The sequence below is a fragment of the Camarhynchus parvulus genome, chromosome 13 (genome assembly GCF_901933205.1).
Source record: "Camarhynchus parvulus chromosome 13, STF_HiC, whole genome shotgun sequence".
Taxonomy (NCBI): domain Eukaryota; kingdom Metazoa; phylum Chordata; class Aves; order Passeriformes; family Thraupidae; genus Camarhynchus; species Camarhynchus parvulus.
This window is the reverse complement of record NC_044583.1, coordinates 7017606-7039288: the sequence shown is the minus strand read 5'-3', so window position 1 is coordinate 7039288 and position 21683 is coordinate 7017606. Positions and strand designations below refer to the sequence as shown.

The 21683-nt window shown below is 37.4% G+C and overlaps 1 protein-coding gene across 3 annotated transcripts in view; it reads right to left on the bottom strand.

The window, feature by feature from the left end:
- Positions 1-2937: 2937 nt before the first annotated feature.
- The window catches only part of GABRB2 (gamma-aminobutyric acid type A receptor beta2 subunit), a 137484-nt gene continuing 118738 nt past the window's right edge, over positions 2938-21683 (bottom strand). For 2 of the 3 annotated variants that reach the window (XM_030957162.1, XM_030957164.1), the window contains 2 exons: positions 10717-10767; positions 2938-7057 (listed from right to left, as the gene is read on the bottom strand). In XM_030957162.1, the coding sequence (XP_030813022.1) occupies positions 6710-7057; positions 10717-10767 (399 nt within the window). In that variant the 3' untranslated portion in view covers positions 2938-6709. The remainder of the gene's footprint in view (positions 7058-10716; positions 10768-21683) is intronic. The other variant, XM_030957163.1, reaches the window with a different exon arrangement.

The following is a 21683-nucleotide window of genomic DNA, read 5'->3' as shown; positions in this document are numbered from 1 at the left end:
TGCTCCCCCTGAAAAGAATCAATAGCAGGAATGTGCAGCTACAGCTACCAATAAACACCCTGCAGTATCCCCCTTGTATTAATGCTTGGGGTTTGGAAACACAGCTATGGAGTTCCTTTCATTAGAGCTGGGACAGCAGACAACAGGAAAATCCAATAGACACAAACTGCTCACCCAGCACAGCCAGCAAACTGGTGTGAGTCTGAAGTATATTCAAAGCTCAAGATTCCACTAAGACAGCAAGAAGCACCAAAACCAGACCTGTATTAGTGGACATTTTACTTTGGAGCACAATGAGAGACCCAGGTTCTAATCCCTGTCCAAAGCAGTCAGAGCCTCTCATGACCATGCCTGACTGCTCTCTCCTCTGCTCATCTTGAATTGTTCTTCAACTGAACCACTCAAACAGGAAAAACTAAATCCACAATCCTGAAAGGGACAATAATTTGTCATCCAGAATCTCTCCTGTTAGACCCTAAGTAGGAAGAGGAAGGAATGAAACTTGGGACTTCCATATCTGAAGCCCACATATTCAGATTTAAGACCATTCACTGTAAAAGGAAATACCATCCCCCTGCAAACAAACCCTTCCATAAGGGGGACACCAGCAACTCACCATCGTTAACAGCTGCACAAGAGTTGACTCTGAGGAGGTGTTGCTGAACCTCTGGTATTTTTCAGCTGTTCTCCCTCCTCTCAGCCTTTCCTTACTGACCAGTACCAGGCTTCTCACTGCACGTTGCTTACACTCCCCAGAGACTCAAGTCCCCAAGGGCTGCAGAGGCAAATTAACACCATGCTATGGTTCCCCCTTCCCATCCTACACCTGCATTTCAGGTGCCTCAACACCCAACTTCTGAGTCCCTTTCTGACCCAAACTCAGAGTTATTCACTCCAGATGAGAACTGAAATCTGCAGCTTTAAGAGCCTGCCCAACATAACACAACTACAGGTACATATTTTAGGTTTTCTTTATTTATATTTTTAAATTCAAGAATTACACACTAGCCAACATTATTATATATTTACATGCTGAAACTGGCTGCAATAATTTTAAATTCAAGAAAATATCTCTTATGTGCTACTCATTTACAATCATCATTTTACTACCTCATAAATCCCAGAGGTTAGCAGTCCTTTTGAGAAAGACATGAAGATCTGATGCAATGATATCCACTAGTATTTTGCATTTTCTAGCCATTGGAAAATGTGCATTATGTGCATATAAGAAAGGCTACAAGGTCATTAGTAAGGCTGATGATTACTACATTATGAAATAAATAGTACTAAGTAAAAGATAACTCAAGAACTGTGCAAAGACAGTACTAACAGAACCATTTAAACACCCATGCCAATAAAAACGTGATAGAAGTCAAATCATAGGCAGTTTGTCAGAATTAATCATGTTTCAAATGTTCTTTTTGTCTTCAACTGAAAGTAACAGGACAGACCATGAACCATACAGCCTGGTGAGTATCTGCCAAATGACAGGAACAGTGAAAACATACAAAATGCTATCAAATTGGAATAGATGACCTCATGTCTGAAAAACATTAAAAAAATACAACCCTTAGTATGAAAGTAGAGGTGAGATTTTTCATCATTTAAGTTTCATTTTTTTGTCAAAGCACTTACAAAGAAAATAATTTTATATTTATGAAATGCTAGTGTTGCATATTCTTGTAGAGATTATCTATTTCAATTTTATATAATGGATATTTAAATTCTGAGTATTTTTACAAAGTAAAATAGGGCAGTCTTTTTGATCAACAACATTCCATTTGCTTCTTAAAAATTTAGACAAAGTTCCTAGTGCATTTTACTAAGCTTTACCTTTGGTGTTAAGCAGTGACTTTTTAGATTTCCCTTTTAAACAATTTCTGGAGTGAAGATTCTTTGGCTTTGGGGGACTATGCTATCTAACGACAGTCAAACATCCTGTTTTTTTTTTTTTTTTTAAAGAAAAATATAAGCCTACTATTAAATACCATAAGAGACAGATTTCAGAATCAGACAGATGCAATATGCAGGCTTCTGTAATGAAATCGCCAACAGCTGAATTCTCACTTACCTGGACACCTTCACCTCTCCACTCACTGGAGCAACATCAAGGTGCCTTATTGCAAGTGAAAACCAGGCCCTGTTAGTTTTGGCTAGTCTGAGTACTGAGTGTGGCCTGAACATTTTAACCATACAAAAGGATCAGCTGTGCCAGCAGGAACGTTGCCACGGTGGCTATTTTACACTACAGCACTTCCTGTACTATTTTATATCTGGAGTCCAAATCTGTTTATGCAAAAGGGTGTTTAAATTACTCTGCTAGAGCACTGCAATTATTGTACTTAGTAAAAAAAAGTCACTAAACAAATACTGTATCTATTGACTGCTCATTTACAGCTTATTTAATTATTTACATAATTTTAGGACACATTAACCTAAACCATAAGTAGAATTAGCTTTTTGCCTTACCATAAAGTACAAATTAGAAGTTAAAAATGTTTAAGAAATCTGATAATATTTACACACGTTCAGCTTAAGTTATGGTTGCTCACATCGTATGTTCTATGTACACATAGCAAAATGTTTTGATCACTACTGATATAGTATTGTACCCTGGCCATCCCACCCTAGATTATTTTCTAGAAATAGTTACTAGTTTTGCCTTTTTTTTTTCTTGGTTCCCTAAGGAATTTGTTGGTTTTGAAAACTTACTAGTGGACAATGCTGTTATAAAAAGAGAGAGAAGAAATAGGCAAGCAATGTGAGGACTAGTCTAATTCCAGATGCAAGGAGGTACAGTACTATCATCATGTCAAACGGTGCAATACTCCATACGAATCATAAGCATTGATCTGCTGATATAGAAATGCCCAGTTACCCTGTAGAGTTAGTTGTTTGGTTTTTTTTTCTAAATACATTACTCTTTTTTTTTTCTCAAAAATATATTCATACACTGGTTGATGATAGAAACAAAACTATTATTAGCTTATTCCTTTAACACACCAACATGTGAATGTGTGTGCATATATATATATATATATACTCAGCACGTGTATATATACACACATATGTCCATACAGACATTTGGGGGTACGTCCATATGCACATACAGTTGGAAAATGTTTCACATCTGTTCACTTATGTTTAGCACTGTGTTATAGGATTGGAACACAGTCTAATATTTATAGTGAAAATAAATTGAGGCTCAATTTTAATGCACGTTTTTCTGAAATAAATAGGATATTTTCCCCAGGTATAAGACCACCACTTATTTTCTCTATGCATTGTGCTTTTGTACCTTACAGATTTTATGTCTTTTTTTATTAGAATGTAAGAACTCTCTGAAGACCTCTGCCACATGCTGTTATCTAGGACTCTTGTTTTCCTCCCCTGGGAATGAGAAAAGAAATGGTCACAATGTCATTGCTTGAGTCTTTCTTCCCAGTCATTGAACTGCGATAGGATAGAAACATAACATTCCTTATGCAAACACAGAAATATGTTGCATGAATTTTCAGTTCTGAAAATGTGTATCATACTTACTAGCAGTCATGTACAGTATATATTTACAGATTGATCTCAAAGATTTCATTAAAACTGTGCCATGTTATTGTCATAATTCCCCCATGAATTTCGCAAAGATGAAAAACACCTTAATTGCTGGCTATTATGTCAATAGAACAATAAAATGTGCAACTATAATTATAGTACAAGTTTTTTTATCTAAATTATTAACTTTGCTATTTTGTTTATTGAAACCAACAACAATTAACACGATTAAAAAGATCTAGTATATTTCTTTTCAGTCAATTCTAAAGTAAAAGCAAATTTATTCTAGTTTACCTGGAGGGTAGCACACATAGCAAACCCCATTCTCATGTCTGTTGGCATCATTTCCCACTTTCACTCAAGTATCTCAGGAGTAAGTGCTTACCTGGGGCTCGAGTTATGCCTTTGCCTTGATAGTGCCTCACCAGCCTTTCTCACCCCCATCTTTTTATATCACAGTGTTAAGCCTTAGTACAAAATGGTAGAATCATTCTCTTTCACTAATTTTATACATCACATTAATAGCCAGAAGAACATAGTAAAAGCAAAAGTGCTCTTTCCCCGCAGATAATTTATCTTTCCTAGTGACACCTGAGCAGAAACCAAACATTTTCTTTCACTCTCTGAATTGCAATATCAGAGAGTATTATGGCTTGTACTGTAGCTTCAGAAAAGTGAATGTGCAGTTCCAGGATTCGATCTCTGTGATTTTTGTAATAGCTGAAGCAGTCACCAATGCAGAGAGTCAACATATTCCCTGTAAGGTTTTCTATTTGATGTGTATCAACCACAGAAAGACTGTGAGCTCCCTGCAGTCACACTCTGCTTCTGTGAAACAATAAAAGGAGCTGTCAGCAATTTCTGAAATGAAAGAAAAGCTTGTACAGAAGAATACCATAAGACTGCTTTCATTTAGGATCATTAATATAATTTTCAAAGAACAGACTTTGAGGAGAAATACTGAATTTTTATATGCTCCATTTCTTAAAATTGGGAAAAAAATAATCCAACGTGACTCATACCTATCAGCTGAAATCCCAAGTGCATCTACAAAGGTTATTGCGTTATGCATGAAATGCAGTCACAAATTAACTATGTGAACAAAGAGCAAAATTTTCACTTGGAAAGTTAATCACATGAGGGAAACCTGTCTGTACATATTGCAGAGTCTGAGCCTGGAGGCAGTGTGTGATCGTACACAACTTCCTGGCAGGTAGGGTGTATTGCAAATCCCATCCCAGGCTCTGAAACTATACTTTCTTATTTGAACTAGAAATAAGCATATGAAGTGCTCAAAAACCAAAAAAAGTCAGAATATTTGCCTATTAGTTCTCAGAACTATTCTCCTATCAGTGTCATTTACTACCAAATGGGGACCGAGGGGGGGAATCAAAAATAAAACCACAGATACTTGTAAGAAAATTATTCTTTTGAAGAACAAAAAAATTAAAAAATATATTTTATGAAAAATATTCTAAAGAATTTTTTTAGTAACCTGAAAAAACCACTTATACTCTCTAGTCTCTTTCAAAAATTTGTACACAGATGAGAGGTAGTATGGATGCAACAGATGTGGCTTTTGCTTCTTGAAAGATTGTGTCAAACAATATCGGGGATCTGATCTAGTAAAAGCCATCAAGAATTTTTACTTTTTATACTGCTCTTGTGACTGCTGTTTTCATTACAAAAAGAGTTCCACAGTGGAATAAGTGGCAAAATTTTTTGTTCAATTTTTTTTTTCTACTATATATTTTGCTATTTTCTAAAAATAAAGCTCAATGGAATGAAAAGAATCTCAACCTTTTAATTCAAGAAGCCTCCCAAAGAAAACCAGAAATTTTCTAGTTTTTCAATGGAAATCACACTCAAGCAGGAAACATTCAAGAGTGTACTTAAACTCTTAAAGTGATTGCTATGAATTTCTTTCCTTTAGAACAGTGCATTAAGGAAAACAAAAAGTGAAATGTTATTGCCTAATCCAGACTGAGAAAACACCCTGTCAGTACCTCTCGTACAGAAATAGATATGCTCAGATCCCAACTGCTGAAAGAGGTACAGAACCTTTAACCAACAGCAGGAAGCGGAATGCTGGAAAGATGAAAACCTGGAAGAAATCACACAACTCCACACGACTAAGGTGTGTACAACTAAGAACATTCACCTGCACCGTGTATATACATATATATATGTGTATATATATATATACACACACACACACATCTTTATGTATGTGTTGCCTCCTGTCTCCCTGCCCCTGCACTTTGTAATTGCTCTCTCACTCTCCCTGCCCTGGAGAAAGGCAGGGCACCACTGGCTTCCTTCAGCCATCTACAGAATTACTATTTGGGCAATCAATTTTGGCACTTTGGACAGATTCCCTTTCCTCAACACAATTCAGCAGCATCTACCCATTCAGTGCTGATGCATTTGTATATTGTCCCTACATTCCTCCACTGATCCCAGACACAGTCACTGTGACTGAACATATGCTCTCTCTTTAAAATACAAACAAACTAGTGCTTCTTGCTTCAGCTTCTGTGCAAACACCCAACCCCAATATTATCAGTCAAAGGTTCAGCTCTTCCAATAAATAAAAGGAAATACCTGAATATGGTTGGGAAACCTCTGACCATCATCATCTTGGAAAGATGATAGGCACTACTTGTTTTCAAGTTTACACATTGAAAAAGTAAAGTGTATGTGTTTCATAAGCATGATACACTCTCTTAAGTGTATATGCATGCCTTGGATATGCACTTTCCATAGAATGGCATGTACTGCTGTAGAAATTAAAACTTGTTTCTCAAATGCTGCTCTATAATTTGCACCACTAAACTCAAATGGCCATTGGGAAAAAAAAAAATTAAAAAAAAGAGTGAGGGACAATGAGACAGAAGTGATTTTCAAAACGCAATTTGCCTTTACACTCAAAATGCACTTATATTTTGATAAGGGGATATGTCCATACTGCAACGTAACATATGTATGGTTTAGCAGATACAACCAAAACATTATAAAAACAGACCATAGAGTGGGCCAGCAACTAAGGTGTTTTAAAATAACTTTTTGTCCTGAATAGAATTTTTCCAAGTCCCACTTTTGGCTGTACAACTGATTCGAAGAGAAAATCCAGTTCTTTCTTCCTGCGTGGCTTTGTTTCTTAGTTCACATAGTAAAGCCAATAGACGATATTGAAGAAGGAAAAAACCACGGGGAAGAAGATGCGGGACCATCGATCTATGGCATTGACATCAGTCAAGTCAGGGATGGTGATTTTCAGCTGCGACGCGCGCCTCCGTAGCCGGCTCTTCTTCTGTGCCACGTGCCGCTCCAGCGCGTTGCGGCCGAAGCTGTGCCGGGGCAGGCCGGCCTTGCGGTACTGGATGCTCGAGGTGTCGTAGGCCAGCATTGTGCTCCTAGGGTCCCCAAGCCCCATCACAGCCTCAGAGGCAGCCATCTCGTTTTTAATTTCCAGCGTGCTCAACAAGATGTTTTCATGTGGGTCCATCTGTAAAAAAAATAAGACGGCGGATTTAGCAGGAGGGAAAGGAAGCCCGGTCAGCTGCAAAATGAAGCCATGCTGGTCAGGGCCATATCTAGCATTGCTAATTGATTGGATGTCAGCCTGAAGGACTCTAAGCATAGCTGTGACTACATTTATTATCATTTATTTGTGACCTCAAGGAGAAATAGGGCCAGTATAGTATAATGCAGTAAATGGTATTTCCCTGGACCCGATGCTCAGCAAGCACAAGCAATACCAGGGATCAGAGAACACACTCAGCTCCTGAAAGTGGCATTCTGTCACTGAGTAGGAGATCCGGGGCAAATATTGAAATTTTCAGGGATTTTGGAAGGAAATCGAATGAGAAAAGATGTGCTTTGTTTTGGTTTTTCTTCTTTCAAATGAAAGCTTTGGCTCTGACATAAACTTCCATTATTCACGAGGTGTCTCTGCCTCTATGAATGAGGTACAGAGCACTGCACAAGAGAATGCACATTTTAGGTCTCCGTATTCTAAACAGGAGTGCTGGTTACTTGGGGAAAGGCAATGGCATAGTCTAGCTATAGCTATGTGGAAACTCCATGCCCCAGTACTAATAAATTTCTTCAATACACTGCATGCTATAACAGCATGCTGCTGTCATAGCAGAGATCTGCAATTTCAAGCAAGGGAAAAGATAAGCAGAATGTAATCACATCAAATGTACATTGAACAGTTGTTTCAATGGGTAGATTTAGCTTGTATGCATTTTTTTAAAGCAATTCAGTGAAAAAAAAATAAAGCAATATTGTAGAGAAACTCCTCAGACAATCAAGAGGATTTCAAAGACAAGGAACTAAGTTTCACTCTTAGGCAATCTGGAGAAGATCTGGAGTGTCAAAGTAGATTTTAAAAAGAATCCATTTATAGAAAACAAATAAAAGTTATTTAGGGAAGTTCTAATTCTTCTCAGCCTTTTCTCTAAGCATGTATTTTGAATTGTGTGGTAACAGATTATAATTAACTAAAAGTTCTTAAAAACAATAATAGCTAATGAGAAGCTAATTAATTACATTGAATTAGTGATGGTAGTGCAGATAGACTCCAGGCCAATTAAGAGAAAAAACTATCCCAGAGCTCCTTTAAGAATAACTCATTCACATTATTCATTTCTCATGTACAGAATATATTCCGTGATTATTACTCAAAGTGCAAAAACTGTGACCTTTGTGGATTTCTAAACAATAACAGGGTATTACTATATTCTCTAATATTTAGAAACTGGTTGTCAGCAGCATGTACCACCCTGCACTGCCCAGTGCAGACTGTATTTACCATTATTAAACCCCCTATGTAATATTTACCATGGCAAGATGAGAGAACTGGGTTCAAACCAGTTGCTTTTTGGTAGCACCCTCTGCCCAGTGTTCTGAACTGAGAAGTCAGACACTCACAAAGGTACTTTGGACCTACTGAAACACTGTCATTTGAGTGATTACATCTGTTCAAGTGATGCACAAAACCCAGTGTTGCTGAGATGACAGATTTCCCTCTCTCTCACTTTTTCCCCCCAATCTGTGTGAGTTTGCACCCCTCTAGTTTCATTATATTTTAATTATAAATCAAATGTCATGACTCAATGTGAAATGGACAAAATCTTTCTTTTTTGTTAGTTTTTCATGAAAGCCACATGATATTTATGAAATTCATAGTGTGGGAAATCAATCTTTACTTGAAAAGCACTGGAATAATGTAAAAATTGAGCTGGAACTGATGAAAAATTCCTTTAAGAGCTCAGTAGCATGACACTGAACATAGTGAGGGAACACTGCTTCTATCCAGCAAGGCCATCAAATCAGTTCTCATCTGCATTGGACAAGTAATAGTAGTATTCTGCTATTGTAATTCCAACAAAAGCAAATATCTGCAAAAGCTTTCAAACAGATCTATGAAACTTCTCAAGATGGATTTCAAACATTATTTTCTAATGAGTGAATTTATTTGGAAAATTCTTTTGTGATTTTTGGGGTAAAACGAAAGGGGAGTTTTTGTTATTAGAAAAAAAAATTTTATTATTAAATCTCAGACCAATCATAAGACTCTCAGGGTCCTAAAAATAAAACCATTAATGACAGGCACTTGCCATTCATTGATCCCAAAATGACAAATCACAAGAGGTAAGTTTCCTACATGAGGGGTGCAAAGTCATTTGGAAACTACATTTTCTACATTTTCATATAACCTCAAGAAAAGAAGTTCCAGTGACATCAGGGGAAGTTGGATATAACATCCACTAATGTAATGGGTTTACCCTTTAGCCCAGAGTCTGGGTTATTTTCACCTCAATGTTGTGCATTCTAGGATACTATTTTTGAAAATACTTTAGTGCCAACAATTTTTTTCACATCTTAAATCTTCTTAGGATGAATCTACTTTAACCATTTTATCCTTTTGATCTGCAATGATATTAGAAATTTGAGTGCTCTTTACATATTTGCATACATTCTATGCAGCACACATGCAAGAAAGGCTATTTTAGTCTGCTAGAGTTAGACACAAACATGTTTTAGCAGCATGATATCACTCCAGTCAACTTTTTTTCTTAATGCAGCAAAATGCTGCAGATGTCTATAATCTTGGAAGCAGTTAGTAAGATTAGTGATGCTGGGCAGAAAAAACATTAAGCAATATTCTAAACTATCTTCTAGGGAAAAATGTCTTCTGTACATATCACACTCATATCAGTTGAAGCACAGCATTTTTCAATATTCCAAGACTTTTCCAGAAGAAATAATGCAAAATACAGTAAATATTAGAGATGGGCGAACCTTCAAGCGTTACAATACCCAGGAAAACACCACAAAGTTCAGCTGCTTCTTGAGCACTAATTAGACCCTCCTGCATCTGGAATAATGAACTGACCATAAGAATAAATGCATTTTGTCAAAATATTTTGAATTTCCAATGGGAAGGGAAGGGAAGGGAAGGGAAGGGAAGGGAAGGGAAGGGAAGGGAAGGGAAGGGAAGGGAAGGGAAGGGAAGGGAAGGGAAGGGAAGGGAAGGGAAGGGAAGGGAAGGAAGGGAAGGGAAGGGAAGGGAAGGGAAGGGAAGGGAAGGGAAGGGAAGGGAAGGGAAGGGAAGGGAAGGGAAGGGGGAATCTGACTCTTAAACCTTTGTCAAAAGGTTCCCTGTCAAATTAGAGAGAGCTGGGACTGTTTTTTCCACCAAGTAGATTCGCCCAGCTCTAACCAAAACATGCTTTCGTAACAAAGTGACGCCTGAGATAGAATGTCAGTGATCTACATTTACTGTAAACAGCACCACCCATTCAAAAGGATCCCAAAGCGCTTTACAAGCATTAGAAAGAAGAACCACTTCACTTCCCAGTAAGGCACAATCACCTCTGAGGTGAAATGTGGTGACTGACAGTGCAGAACAACACACTTTGTTTTAGTCGAGGAAATGGAGAATGTTGTAGCCAATTAAAACTATGGGGTGGGTGAGTGGTGGTGGGGAATGTTGGGTAAGCAGAACAGTTACACAAATTGATATTTGCCCAGGTGCTTCGGGTTGAGATGACCACGCTATAAAAAAGTGCCATGGGATCTTTAATGACCATAACCGGTCAAGACCTGAATTTTACGTCTCTGAGGATAAAAACATTAGAAAACAGTGAAAGATACCTTTGTTGAATACATTTCTGGACAATGATATGTGCCAATTATTCTTCTGTCCTGTAAGTTAATAAAATCAAGACCAGTTTCCTTAGAGATAAGGCAGCTATTATCTTTCATTTAAAATTAAAGCACTGTAGTATAATAGTAGGACAAGTAATTAAAATATATAGGGACCTCTAAGCCAACAATTAGCATAGGTCCATTCTGGCTTCAGAGGTGCTATTACTGCCTTGCTGTGCTCCTGAAGGTAACATAATGTTGTGATGTAAATGTATTTTTTCCAACTGGTCATTTGACCAAGGAAGATATGATGATATGAAAACAATTATTAAAATTATTCTGAGGGGAAAGTAAGTGTAAAAGTGGTTTCAAAAGGAGGTGGAGGAAGGTTAAAAAGATCTCTTGGTGCTGAAGGATTGTTCAACCATAGAACTAGACTCTTTATGGTGAACAGGAGAGTTCAAACTTAATGGAGAAATTCCCAGGACAAGAAAGGAAGGGAGGATGAATATGAAGAAAAAGCAGCAGCAAGTACTATGGAAATAAAAGGTGAAGGCAGAAGTGGAGGAAAAATGACCAGAGCTAAGCAACTATGCAAGACACTGGGGTTTTTATAAATCAATCTTAAATGTGAACGACAAAAGAGATGATGCAAATGATTCATTTATAGGTCCAGGTCAAACAGAAGAAAATCTGACTCTGGAGCCTTGAATGCGGCCATGACTTTTTTTGATGGTCTCAAACAAAGGGAATACAGAGGAAAGCATAGAACTGTTACCATTATAAATTCTTCCTATTACCTAGAACTCCAAAATGATGGCTTTCTTGAGGAATTCCTCTTACAATAATACATTGGCAACTGTTAAATACAAGAAAATTACAACTCCCACACACATTCATTAGGAATCCTCCAAGGATGACCAGACCTCTGAAATTATTAACTTTCAGTAAATCAGTTCCTTGGTAATTAGGGTCTGCTGCTCTGCCAAACACAGCATTATAGTACAAGAGAAATTTATATTGATGAATTGAAAAGATACAACATTGACAGTTCTCCTTTCTCATACACTGTTCATTTTCACCTGTAACCTTCAACTACAGGCAGGAACTGCATTTTATGGTAGAGTGACTCAGAAACTGTGTATAAAATAGACAGTAGGGATGGAATTCCTGATAGAAAAACTCTTTCAAACAAAACAGTTGCAAATTGAAAACTTACTTTTTATTAAGTAGAGCTGCCATTAGATTAAAACAAAATCTGGTGAGCTAAACCATGGAGTCTAAACTGGTACCCAGTCTATTATAAAGATTAAAACCTGAAATATAGCAGTTATACGTCCTGTGAAGTGACATTCCTAAGAAATGAAGACAGAAATAAAGACCCCTTTCTCAGTGAAGACTTACATGACATATCTAGATATATAATTTAATTTGTTATAGATGAAAACCTTACTATATAGCACAGTTTCCCATCTCTTAAAAGCTGAGATTTGCTTGGAAAACCAGCAACATTCCATTCCTGACTAAGTCACAGGGGCTCTAGCAAGATCAGATGAAAGCATGATGCGCACTTTACCTGCAATAGGGATCTTCCACCTCATCAGCAAGGCTTGACTTATGGAATGGGAGCCACTGAGCTCTGGGGATAGCCCTGACTACACAGGCAATGTGTGGGAGGTAGACAGCTCTGTGCAAGCTGCTGCTGGGTTCACTCTGGATGAAAAAACAATTAATGATTTTCAAAAGGCACCTGCCTAAAGCTACAGTGGTATTTTTGACATGATAAGCCAGTCTGCTGAGATAAAGCTATATAAATTTATAAGACACAAATGCCTAATATTTCAAAATACCCATATGCGAAACAACGTCTTTAACAATGCAACAAGCACTGCATTTCTATTGTCTGTCCAAAACGCAGTTTACTGCCAGTATTGCAGTTACTGTACATGAAACCAGGCTAGCATGGATTGTTATACACCTAAAATTTGGGTCAGGCTGTAAAGAGTGCAATTAGAGGACAGTAATGGGGTAGCCTTATAGTTTAGGTTGCTTCACATGGTTTCAGATCAGAAAATTCAGAGAAACTCTGCAAATTGCAGAAGGATTTTGTTCAGGTTCTTGACTTTTCAAAGACTAAAACTCTAAGCACACCCTGCCCCTGCAAGAAGCCTGTAAGAGTTAAAAAAAAAAAAGGAGTGAGGAAAAAATACAAGATCTGAACATGAAGCTTTAACATTGCTCTAAATAACTGCAAATCAATTTTCAGACATCCATTTTTACCTTCTGATATATGTGACTTCTTGGTCATTATCTTTAGTAACCCATCAATAACTTAGTTGCAAGTATTGCAGGATTCTGGAGAAATGGTTGAAAATATAACTTCCTGTTAGTATGCATTACTTAAACATGGCATTCTGTACTTAAGGCACTGAAGAATGAGTGCCCAGATGAAATGTGAGAGGCTAAAGCATCTCTGCTTTGATAGCATTTGAAAAAGCCCATGAAATATGAACTTGTTCAAACCTCTGCACAGAATCCAATAAGCTTGAAGTTTATATCAATGTCGTCTCAAATACAATTTTCAGCAACAATTTTTTTATTACTGAGACATTTAGGAGGAAGCAGAGGAAGGTGATCTGGAACAGAAGATTTCTGGGGTAGCAATTAACAACAGCTTAAATCCTACTGTTTCACAAAAACCAAGGTGTTGGACAGTCCAGATTCTTACTAATACTACTCTGATTAAGTTATTTGTTATTTCTTTTTAAAAATATCATCCCATTTACAAGTATAAAATTAAGTTTCTTGAAGATAATATAAATGAAGAACACATCAGCAAGAACCTGCATCTTAAACTGCTCACTTCCATCTGTGACAAAATCAAATTTTCATCAAGTCTTTATAACAATCATAAGTCTCCCATTATGGTGTCTTACAAAATACAGTTTAGCAGATACATCTAGCATCAAAAATCTACTACAGAAACAGAGCAAAATTTGTTATAAAAGAAAGTGTTGTGAAAGATATAAAAAAAATGCATCGAACGTTATTATCACCGTAACAAATTATCACCACAACTTTCAAAATTTCTAGGGTATAATTTGGATATAGCTAAGGTTTTGAAATATGAACTAGATGGTAAAAATAAGGTTGTTAAGTTCCTCCTCTAGAACAGCGTCTGTAAAATAGACTAAAGATGTTATTTTTCTTGTTGGAAGCCAAATATAATGTGCAAAGAACTGCACAGCACATCCTTGTCATGAGAGTGGGCGGGCTGAACGGCAGTCTACCAGTTCCATCCGTCTGACCATGATATACTCACTTGTCAACAGATTCAGGCTTGTGGTTTTGGGGAACACATAATTCTTGGGCCCAGGCCAAAGACAAACATGTTCAGAGTCAGCAAGAGGTCCAAGGATAAAACTCTGGAGCGCAACTGCAACTAATTCAACAACAACAACAAAACTAAAAGAAAATTCCCAAGATCTTTCTACGGAAAAAATCACTGAGATGATTTTGTTACAAAAAAAAGAAAGATGAATTTCTAACATTTTATAACAGATGTCCAAATTAAAAAAGATCCAGAAAACTATTTCATATGATCAGTTCATTGCTGATTTAGAAGCCTGAAACAGAGACAGTTCCACAGATGTAGATACTGCAAGGCTCAGAGGGCTAGTCCTGACAATATTAAAATGAAAAGCCTTGTGCTTTAAAATTATGAAAAAAAACCCCCAAGTCTGATTAAATTAAAATGTGTTGTTTTTCAGGAAATCAATTCACCAAACTTCCCTAGCCAGACACCCCTTCTGGACTGCAGGTACTTCACTGTAATTACTGAAGACAATAATTTGTCTTTTTTTGTGTCTTATTTCTTCACAACTTGATCTAATGACCTAAACTGCACTAAGGGATTCTTTTATGAACTAAAAATTGTGTTCTGCTCAGGGTCACAGGCTGTAGATGCAGTACAAAAGCAAAGAGGAGAATGTGCTTTAAACAAGTGTACAGGCACTGGTCTTACATTAATTAAATATGGCATTCAAAGAAGTGCAACCGGGGAAAAAAGCCTCACGCAGTTGGCTTGACCTTTATTCAGATGTCATGTGGAATACCAGCACAGATCGTGGAAAATCACCTTCTGACTGCTTCTGCAGAGTGCTGTGACCTAAAACTGGGACCTCCTCAAACTTCACTCCTCTCTAAGCTCTGGTTTGATAAAACCTGCAGAGGCTGGCCAGATACCCTGTGCATTGCTGACTGTTTCATATGCAAGTTGTTCCCTGAGATTGCATGAATGGAAATTTAGGAGAAAGGCTAAGCTTTTATAATCCATGCCTATTTTGTTCCATGTCCTTCAATAAACTGCTATGGAAGCAATACCTTCTGATCCTGGATCAACAATCAGTCCTTGTGCAGCTTTACCTGTACTGCAAACAAAAGGAAAACTCTCCTTGGAGAGAAAGAAAGAGGGTGAATTCTTTCACTGACATCTGGACAGTGGCAGCATTAGCTCCTGCAATATAGAGCAGTAAGGATTTGAGACTGAAATTTTAAGAGCTTCCTGTTGCCTTAGTGTTTTAATATCCTGTTCAGTTTATTAACCAAGTCTGTGCATATAACCAGTTTAAAAATCCTCTTCTTACCAAAAGCTTTTACATCTTGTAATGTTATATATGCTTACAAGTTATATATGCTTACTCATGTTTTATACTAGGAGTACCTCTAGTCCATAGGGTATGAAGTGCCATTCTATGTAATAGGTACTGACTGGTTTTAGATACCTTTGCAATAGTTTCTTCTCCCTGAAGATGCATTATACGATTTCTTCAGATAGAAATGAACAAATATTGCTATGAACTGAAAAGGCCAGTGGCAAGCCGGCAGTAAATCAGTGGGGAAATAAAGGCATTAGCCAAGCCTAATTGTTTTGGAGCATTGCTTTGGAGCAAGGTCTATTATCTCGGGCCTACAGCCCTGCTAATGCATCTTCACGCCACAGCCTGAAAATTGAGGAGAGTGACCTTGTCTGTTTGCAGTGCACTGAAAGCCATCACAAGCTGCCAAAAGCCACAGGTACAGATCAGAGCATTCCCTTTGGCTCAGGTTAACACACTCCTTCATCTAATTCACCCTTCCTTTTCTAGAGACATCTATGGATATGACAGATAAAAAAAAATACAAGGCTCTTCCAGTTTTTCTCTAGTAAAGTGGTGAAAAGAAGTTTGGAAGCTGTCATGGGAAGTGTCAGGTAGCACAGCAGCACCTGAACTGACTGTGCCATTTTCAAGTGTGCTGCTGGAACAGAGGACATTTCTGGCACAATGGACTAGAAAGTTCTCAGTCTCCCTGCTCCAGGAGCCCCATTTCCTTGCTAGATTACAAACTGCCAGTCCATCCTTAGCCTACCAGTTGTGTAGTTGAAATAATTAGGTGCAATCACTTGTGAAACAGGCGATTGCATGCTCTTATTTCTCTCAAAGCTCTGAAAATGCAATGGAGCTCCCTTAGAGTGCAAGATGTGAGGAAAACGACTTAACTTGTCCAGCTAAACTTGGTCAGACTCCTTCTCCTTAGTCAAAAAGCTGTAGGGAAAAAAATAGCAGCTGCGACAACTTGAAGGGGAAGAAAGTAACCAAGTGCTTCTGAGGGCAGGTTAAGTTCCTATTTGTCATTGGCTTGCCATCTCACCTCCTTTAGCAGCCCTGTGCTAATCCAGATATAAAAACAGTGGGCCAGGAGGGCAATGAACTGCAAAGATACCTTATTTGTTTAAACCTGCTTACCTTCCTAAGCCCTTCATTAATTTCTTGAGGACACTTCTATTGTATTCAAATCTATTAAGATGTGTTTAAACTCATTGTCATATTGAGATTCCATGTTCTTGGTACCCAAACTTTGGATGGAAAAATGCCAGTAGTCTGACAGTTTCCCTTGTTCATGATTTGCACTATGAGCAGCCATGCACTGTCCCTTTCAGGTGTGCTGACTTTCTATTACCTTATGTAATAGAAAGAGGTCTGAGTAAAGAATTGCTCATTGTTTTAAAAATACACTCAGTATGTTTAAAAAGGAACCTTATCTAAACATGCAGAGGTTAGCAATGTCACTTCACATTTATTTACAGAAAATGACTGAATAAATCTGCATAAACAGTTTTACAAAGCATTGCATAATACGCTGACATTTTTCCCCTCTTTCCCAGAGGGAAATTGCTGTGTTACTGCTCACAATAACCAAGTATGATTGCAAAATTAAAGGTAGTTTTATTTATGTGACTTATGTTATCATGTACTTCAGGTATATTGCCTGTGCATTGGAGCATTCTCTGTGCTTTAAGCTAAGTTGGAAGCATGTAGACTTTAATCACTACTGCAACTGCATGTAATCCAAAACCACATTTAGTGATGTATTTACATGTATTTTACATTATGCAAAATGTAATGCTGCTTCTGTGAAGTAGCAAATAAAATTACTTGAAAGAACATAGCTAAGAAATTCTATATAAGGAATGTTAATTTGCTAACTCTTATAAACCTAGATGATTGAACTATAAAGAAAAAAAATAAACAATATAGAAATAACTTAAACACTACCTGAATGACATATCAGTAAGAATTAGAAGGAGTAGAAATGGAAGAAAGGTGCACTAAATCATTATGTAGTAATGCCTCTGTAAGGTTTGATATCTGAGTTGAAGAAAGGAAGTATCATATCCTGTTTGTGGGTAATGTCCTAGTGAGGCAACAATATGATATTGAAGAGAATGACCAGGAATTCCTTAAAGAGACAGATCTGTAGCTCTTCCTTTAATGAGAGTCTTCCTGTAGGAAGTGCTCCCAATACTCACAGTGAGTATCATCTCTGCTGCCTCTGATGCTGCGGAAGAGGATGGCACAGAGCTGCTTTTCCATGGGAATCACTCTTGTCAAACATCCAGATGGCAAGAAGTACTTCTTTACAGAGGAAGAAGAGTCAGCCTTTCATTTACCATGGTCTTTAAAGTGACAGTCCTGGTTTTACCACTCTAATGAAGGTTTTCTGATCTATCCAGAATAACAAATATAGATTTAATTGATATTGAAAAGCATTTTCACCCTACTTACGTCTCAAGAGTAGTCAATTCGTGTACATAGTAGTTTGGATCAAATGAGTCAGATGAGCAACTGCAGAAAAAACAGCAGTAGAATCCAATAGACAAATCAGCAGCTTATGCAGCTGGCTGACAGGAAATTTAGTAACATAGGAAAACATACAGAAAATATAGAACTTGGCAGGTGATCAGACAGCAAATGTCTAGAAGATATATCAGACTCATCTCAATGGTCAGCATCAGCAAGCCCATCTAAATCAGAGTCCCAAGATGGAAACATCCAAGGTAAAATTTTTAGAAACAACAAAAAAAAGAGTACATTTAAAAATTAACCAAAAATAACTTGGCTCCTAGATTCTAGAAAAAAAATTAAGGGGAATAAATCAGCTCTGAGAGAGCACCAAGAAACTCATTATCTGAGCTCTCATAACAGAAATGAAACTTATTAAAATGGCTGGGGGTCTGCCTAAGAAATCATTTGCAACTGTACCAGGCTCTACACTGGAATTGTGGTTAGGTGAATCATCTTCTTGGACACAAAGCCAAACTTCACAGGGAGAAAATCTGAAGTGTTTTATGGCAGTAGTTTGTTTCCCTTCCCTAGCCCCCTTCTATCCCAAAAGGAAACAAGAAAAAAAAAATTAAAATGAAAAGAAAAACAGGGTCACAGAGGCTTCTAGACCAAATCTTTCTAGACCATTTGTATGAGGAGATATGATTTATATATTTCAGTAAAGCCTTTGGTACATTGTCTAATATAGAAGGGATAATATGTCCCAGATGCATGTACAATTACCCACAGGAAGATAGGCGCATGATATTGGGAAGACAGAGGCTGGAATTTGGCCCTGTATCTTAATGTATCTTAATCATCTTGAAGAAGCACAGACAATATCAGCATAAAGATTCATGAAATGCAAAGGACCAAAAGGACACTGATGACCATCAACATTCTTAAACACAAAAGTTCACAGAATAAAAAGACATAACAATGGCTTAGAGTATATATACCATACTTTATGACATGCTAGGTCCTCAAGCAGACATAGGACACTCCCAGCGTACCTATCCTTATGTACACTTGCAGTACTTTGCCAATCAGAACAGAAGAAACTAAGAAACTTGAGACTACCAAGGCAAGAAAGGCATTTCAAGACATAAGATGAAAAACTTGAAAAGAGAGGTGAAGAAATTATGTGAATGCTATCTCAAATAAATGAAGGATGCCTAAAGAAAGACGAAAGCCAGTGATTTACCCACAAGCAACAGTATGATTGTTTACAGAAAGAACAACTAGAATTGACAAGGCAAAAGATGACGGGTTAGATCAAAGGAACAAACTGCTAAATGCAGCTTGAGAAGTTTCAAGAGTGAAATGATGATACAGCCATTTTTATCTGAACTCACTGCAAAGAAAATCAAGCAAGTCCTATATGATTTAACAAGTCTGTGGCAATGTATCTGCTGGTAACTGAGTCTGAATCTGCCTTGAGTTTTATGTTTTTTAAATTTCTACATGATTTTATTACTCAGGTTTCAGCATCCAACAAGCAAATCAAGATACATGCCCAATTCCTTTCCTACCTTTCCATTACCACAAACAGGATCAACAATCTTTGAAAATGGAGTGTATCTTTTGTGATGATTCAGACTAGATATATGCAAGAACTTTATTTAAATGAGAGTGATGAAACAGAAGAGGTTGCTCAGAGGTGGTGGATGCCCCATCCCCGGAAACAGGGATCCAAGGTCACATTGGATGGTGCCCTGAGCTACCTGATCTAGCTGAAGATGGCCCTGCTCATTAAAATGAAGTTGGAGTAGGCGACCTTTAAAGGTCCCTTCCAACTCAAACTATTCCATGATTTAAAAAAAAAAGACAGAAGAAACCCCAAACTACCAGATTTTTCATATGATAAGAATATGATGTGAAATTTAAAGAAAGATGTGGCCACAGTTTCATCTGGAATAACCCTGGGGAAGCTGCGCAGCCAGCCTGATGGAGTTCACTCAAATGGAAAAAAAGGACACCTGAGTCACCAAATCTCCAAGAGATTGCAATGGATTCAGCAGATACCACAGTCAGGGAAAAAAGCTCCCATTGCACATTGTGTTGTAGGCTCCCTAATATCTTCTGAATAACACCAAGCAAAATTAGAGAGATTATCAGAGCCTGTGTCCACCCTGGATCTGTCCATGGAAGAGAATTCAACAGCATAAAGAGAGCATGAATTAACTTCCCCTTTGATTTTGCAAGCAGAGTTGTGGATGAGAGAACTGATCAGCACTTCTCCTCTCACCACATTCTGTTGATTGAAAGTTTTATGAGATTGTTACTAAAGAGTGTTGGAATTGCAAGAAAACCATTACAGATTTTCTGGTCTCTAAAGTACAAGCAGAGATGCACTACAAACAGCAGTTCCAATAACTATTTATCTAACTCTTTTACAGTGTCAATGCTGAATGCAGCAACAGAAGTTTTGTGTAGAAGTTTTCATCCTTATATTTTTAGGTTTATTCCTCGTGGCATCAATCTTCTTTTGTATAGTATCTGATTCTTATGAATTCATAACATTGCACAAAGTGATTCAAGAGGACTCCAGTAATATCACAGGAGAACACTCATACCTTGTAAAAGCAATCCTTCCCTATTGGAGCCTAGTTAAAGATGGAGTGTTTGTGTGATCCCATTTCTAAAATATGTTGGTTTTTATCTGATAATGCAATGGAGTTCCCTTAGAGCGCAAGATCTGAGGAAAACTACTTAACTTGTCCAGCTAAACTTGGTCAGACTGTTTCTAAACTAATTTCAGCAGTTCAGACCCCTTTTTGATTCTTTTAAATGAAAATAATTACATAATATTTGTCTCCCTTTAATAGATAAAATATTCAGGTCCATTAAATATTAATATGTTTTCTCGCTGCTGGTCAAACAACACAAACAGCTGTCAGCTCCTTCCCTTCTCCCCAGAGCTGTCTGTGCAGCAGGACAAGTTCTCTGATCCTCTCCCATTTGATTCCCTGTCTATTGCTTAAAGGATTGCAGACCTGATTACCAGATCAGAGTGGGTCTGGGTACCAGAGCAGAACTGCCATAGACTGTTAGCCATGCTGGCCTAGAGCATTAACTGAAAGGCTCACTATGAAAAAAATACAAATCATGCAAAATTGTTCCTTGTGTTCCACAGTATACCTTGTGTCAACCCTGTAAGCTGGTAAAGTTCTGCAACAGTTATTGAAATAAATTTACTCTGCCTAGTGAATTAGAATTTGAAGAAGAAAGCTAGAAGAATTTGAAAGCTATGCTTTCAAATTCTGCTTCATGATCAGCAATTTGCCACTGGGCTTTGGTTATTCTGTTACACAGCTGAAAGGTCTATTGTATGAACAAGAATGTTGAAAACACCACAAGTGAAGCAAAGCGTACAAAAATATACCTCAGCTATTGGTGGCAGTCTGACACCTATGGATCTTAAATTTCCATTGATGTTAGAGGAAAGACTTCAGGTAAATGCAAGTCTAATCTTGCAAAATTACTTACAGGGTAGTTTATGGCACCTTAAAAGTGAAATTCAATCCAAAAAAAGAAAAAAACCTCAACATTTTAAAGAAAAAAACCTCAACATTTTAAATAAAAACTCACAGATTTTTTAATTGCTGAAAAATCACCAATAGAAATAAAAACGTGTTACAGTGTCTTCATGAACTTTATAATGCTAAAAGATGATATATGGTAACATAACACCAAAATTCAACTCATCATTATGGTATGCCTTCATTTGTTAAAATATGTTTCTCTCCAATCAAATAGAAAAGAAAAATTAATGGATGAGCTATGAACCATGGTGATGTAACTCTCCTTCTTAAACTTCTTAAAAGA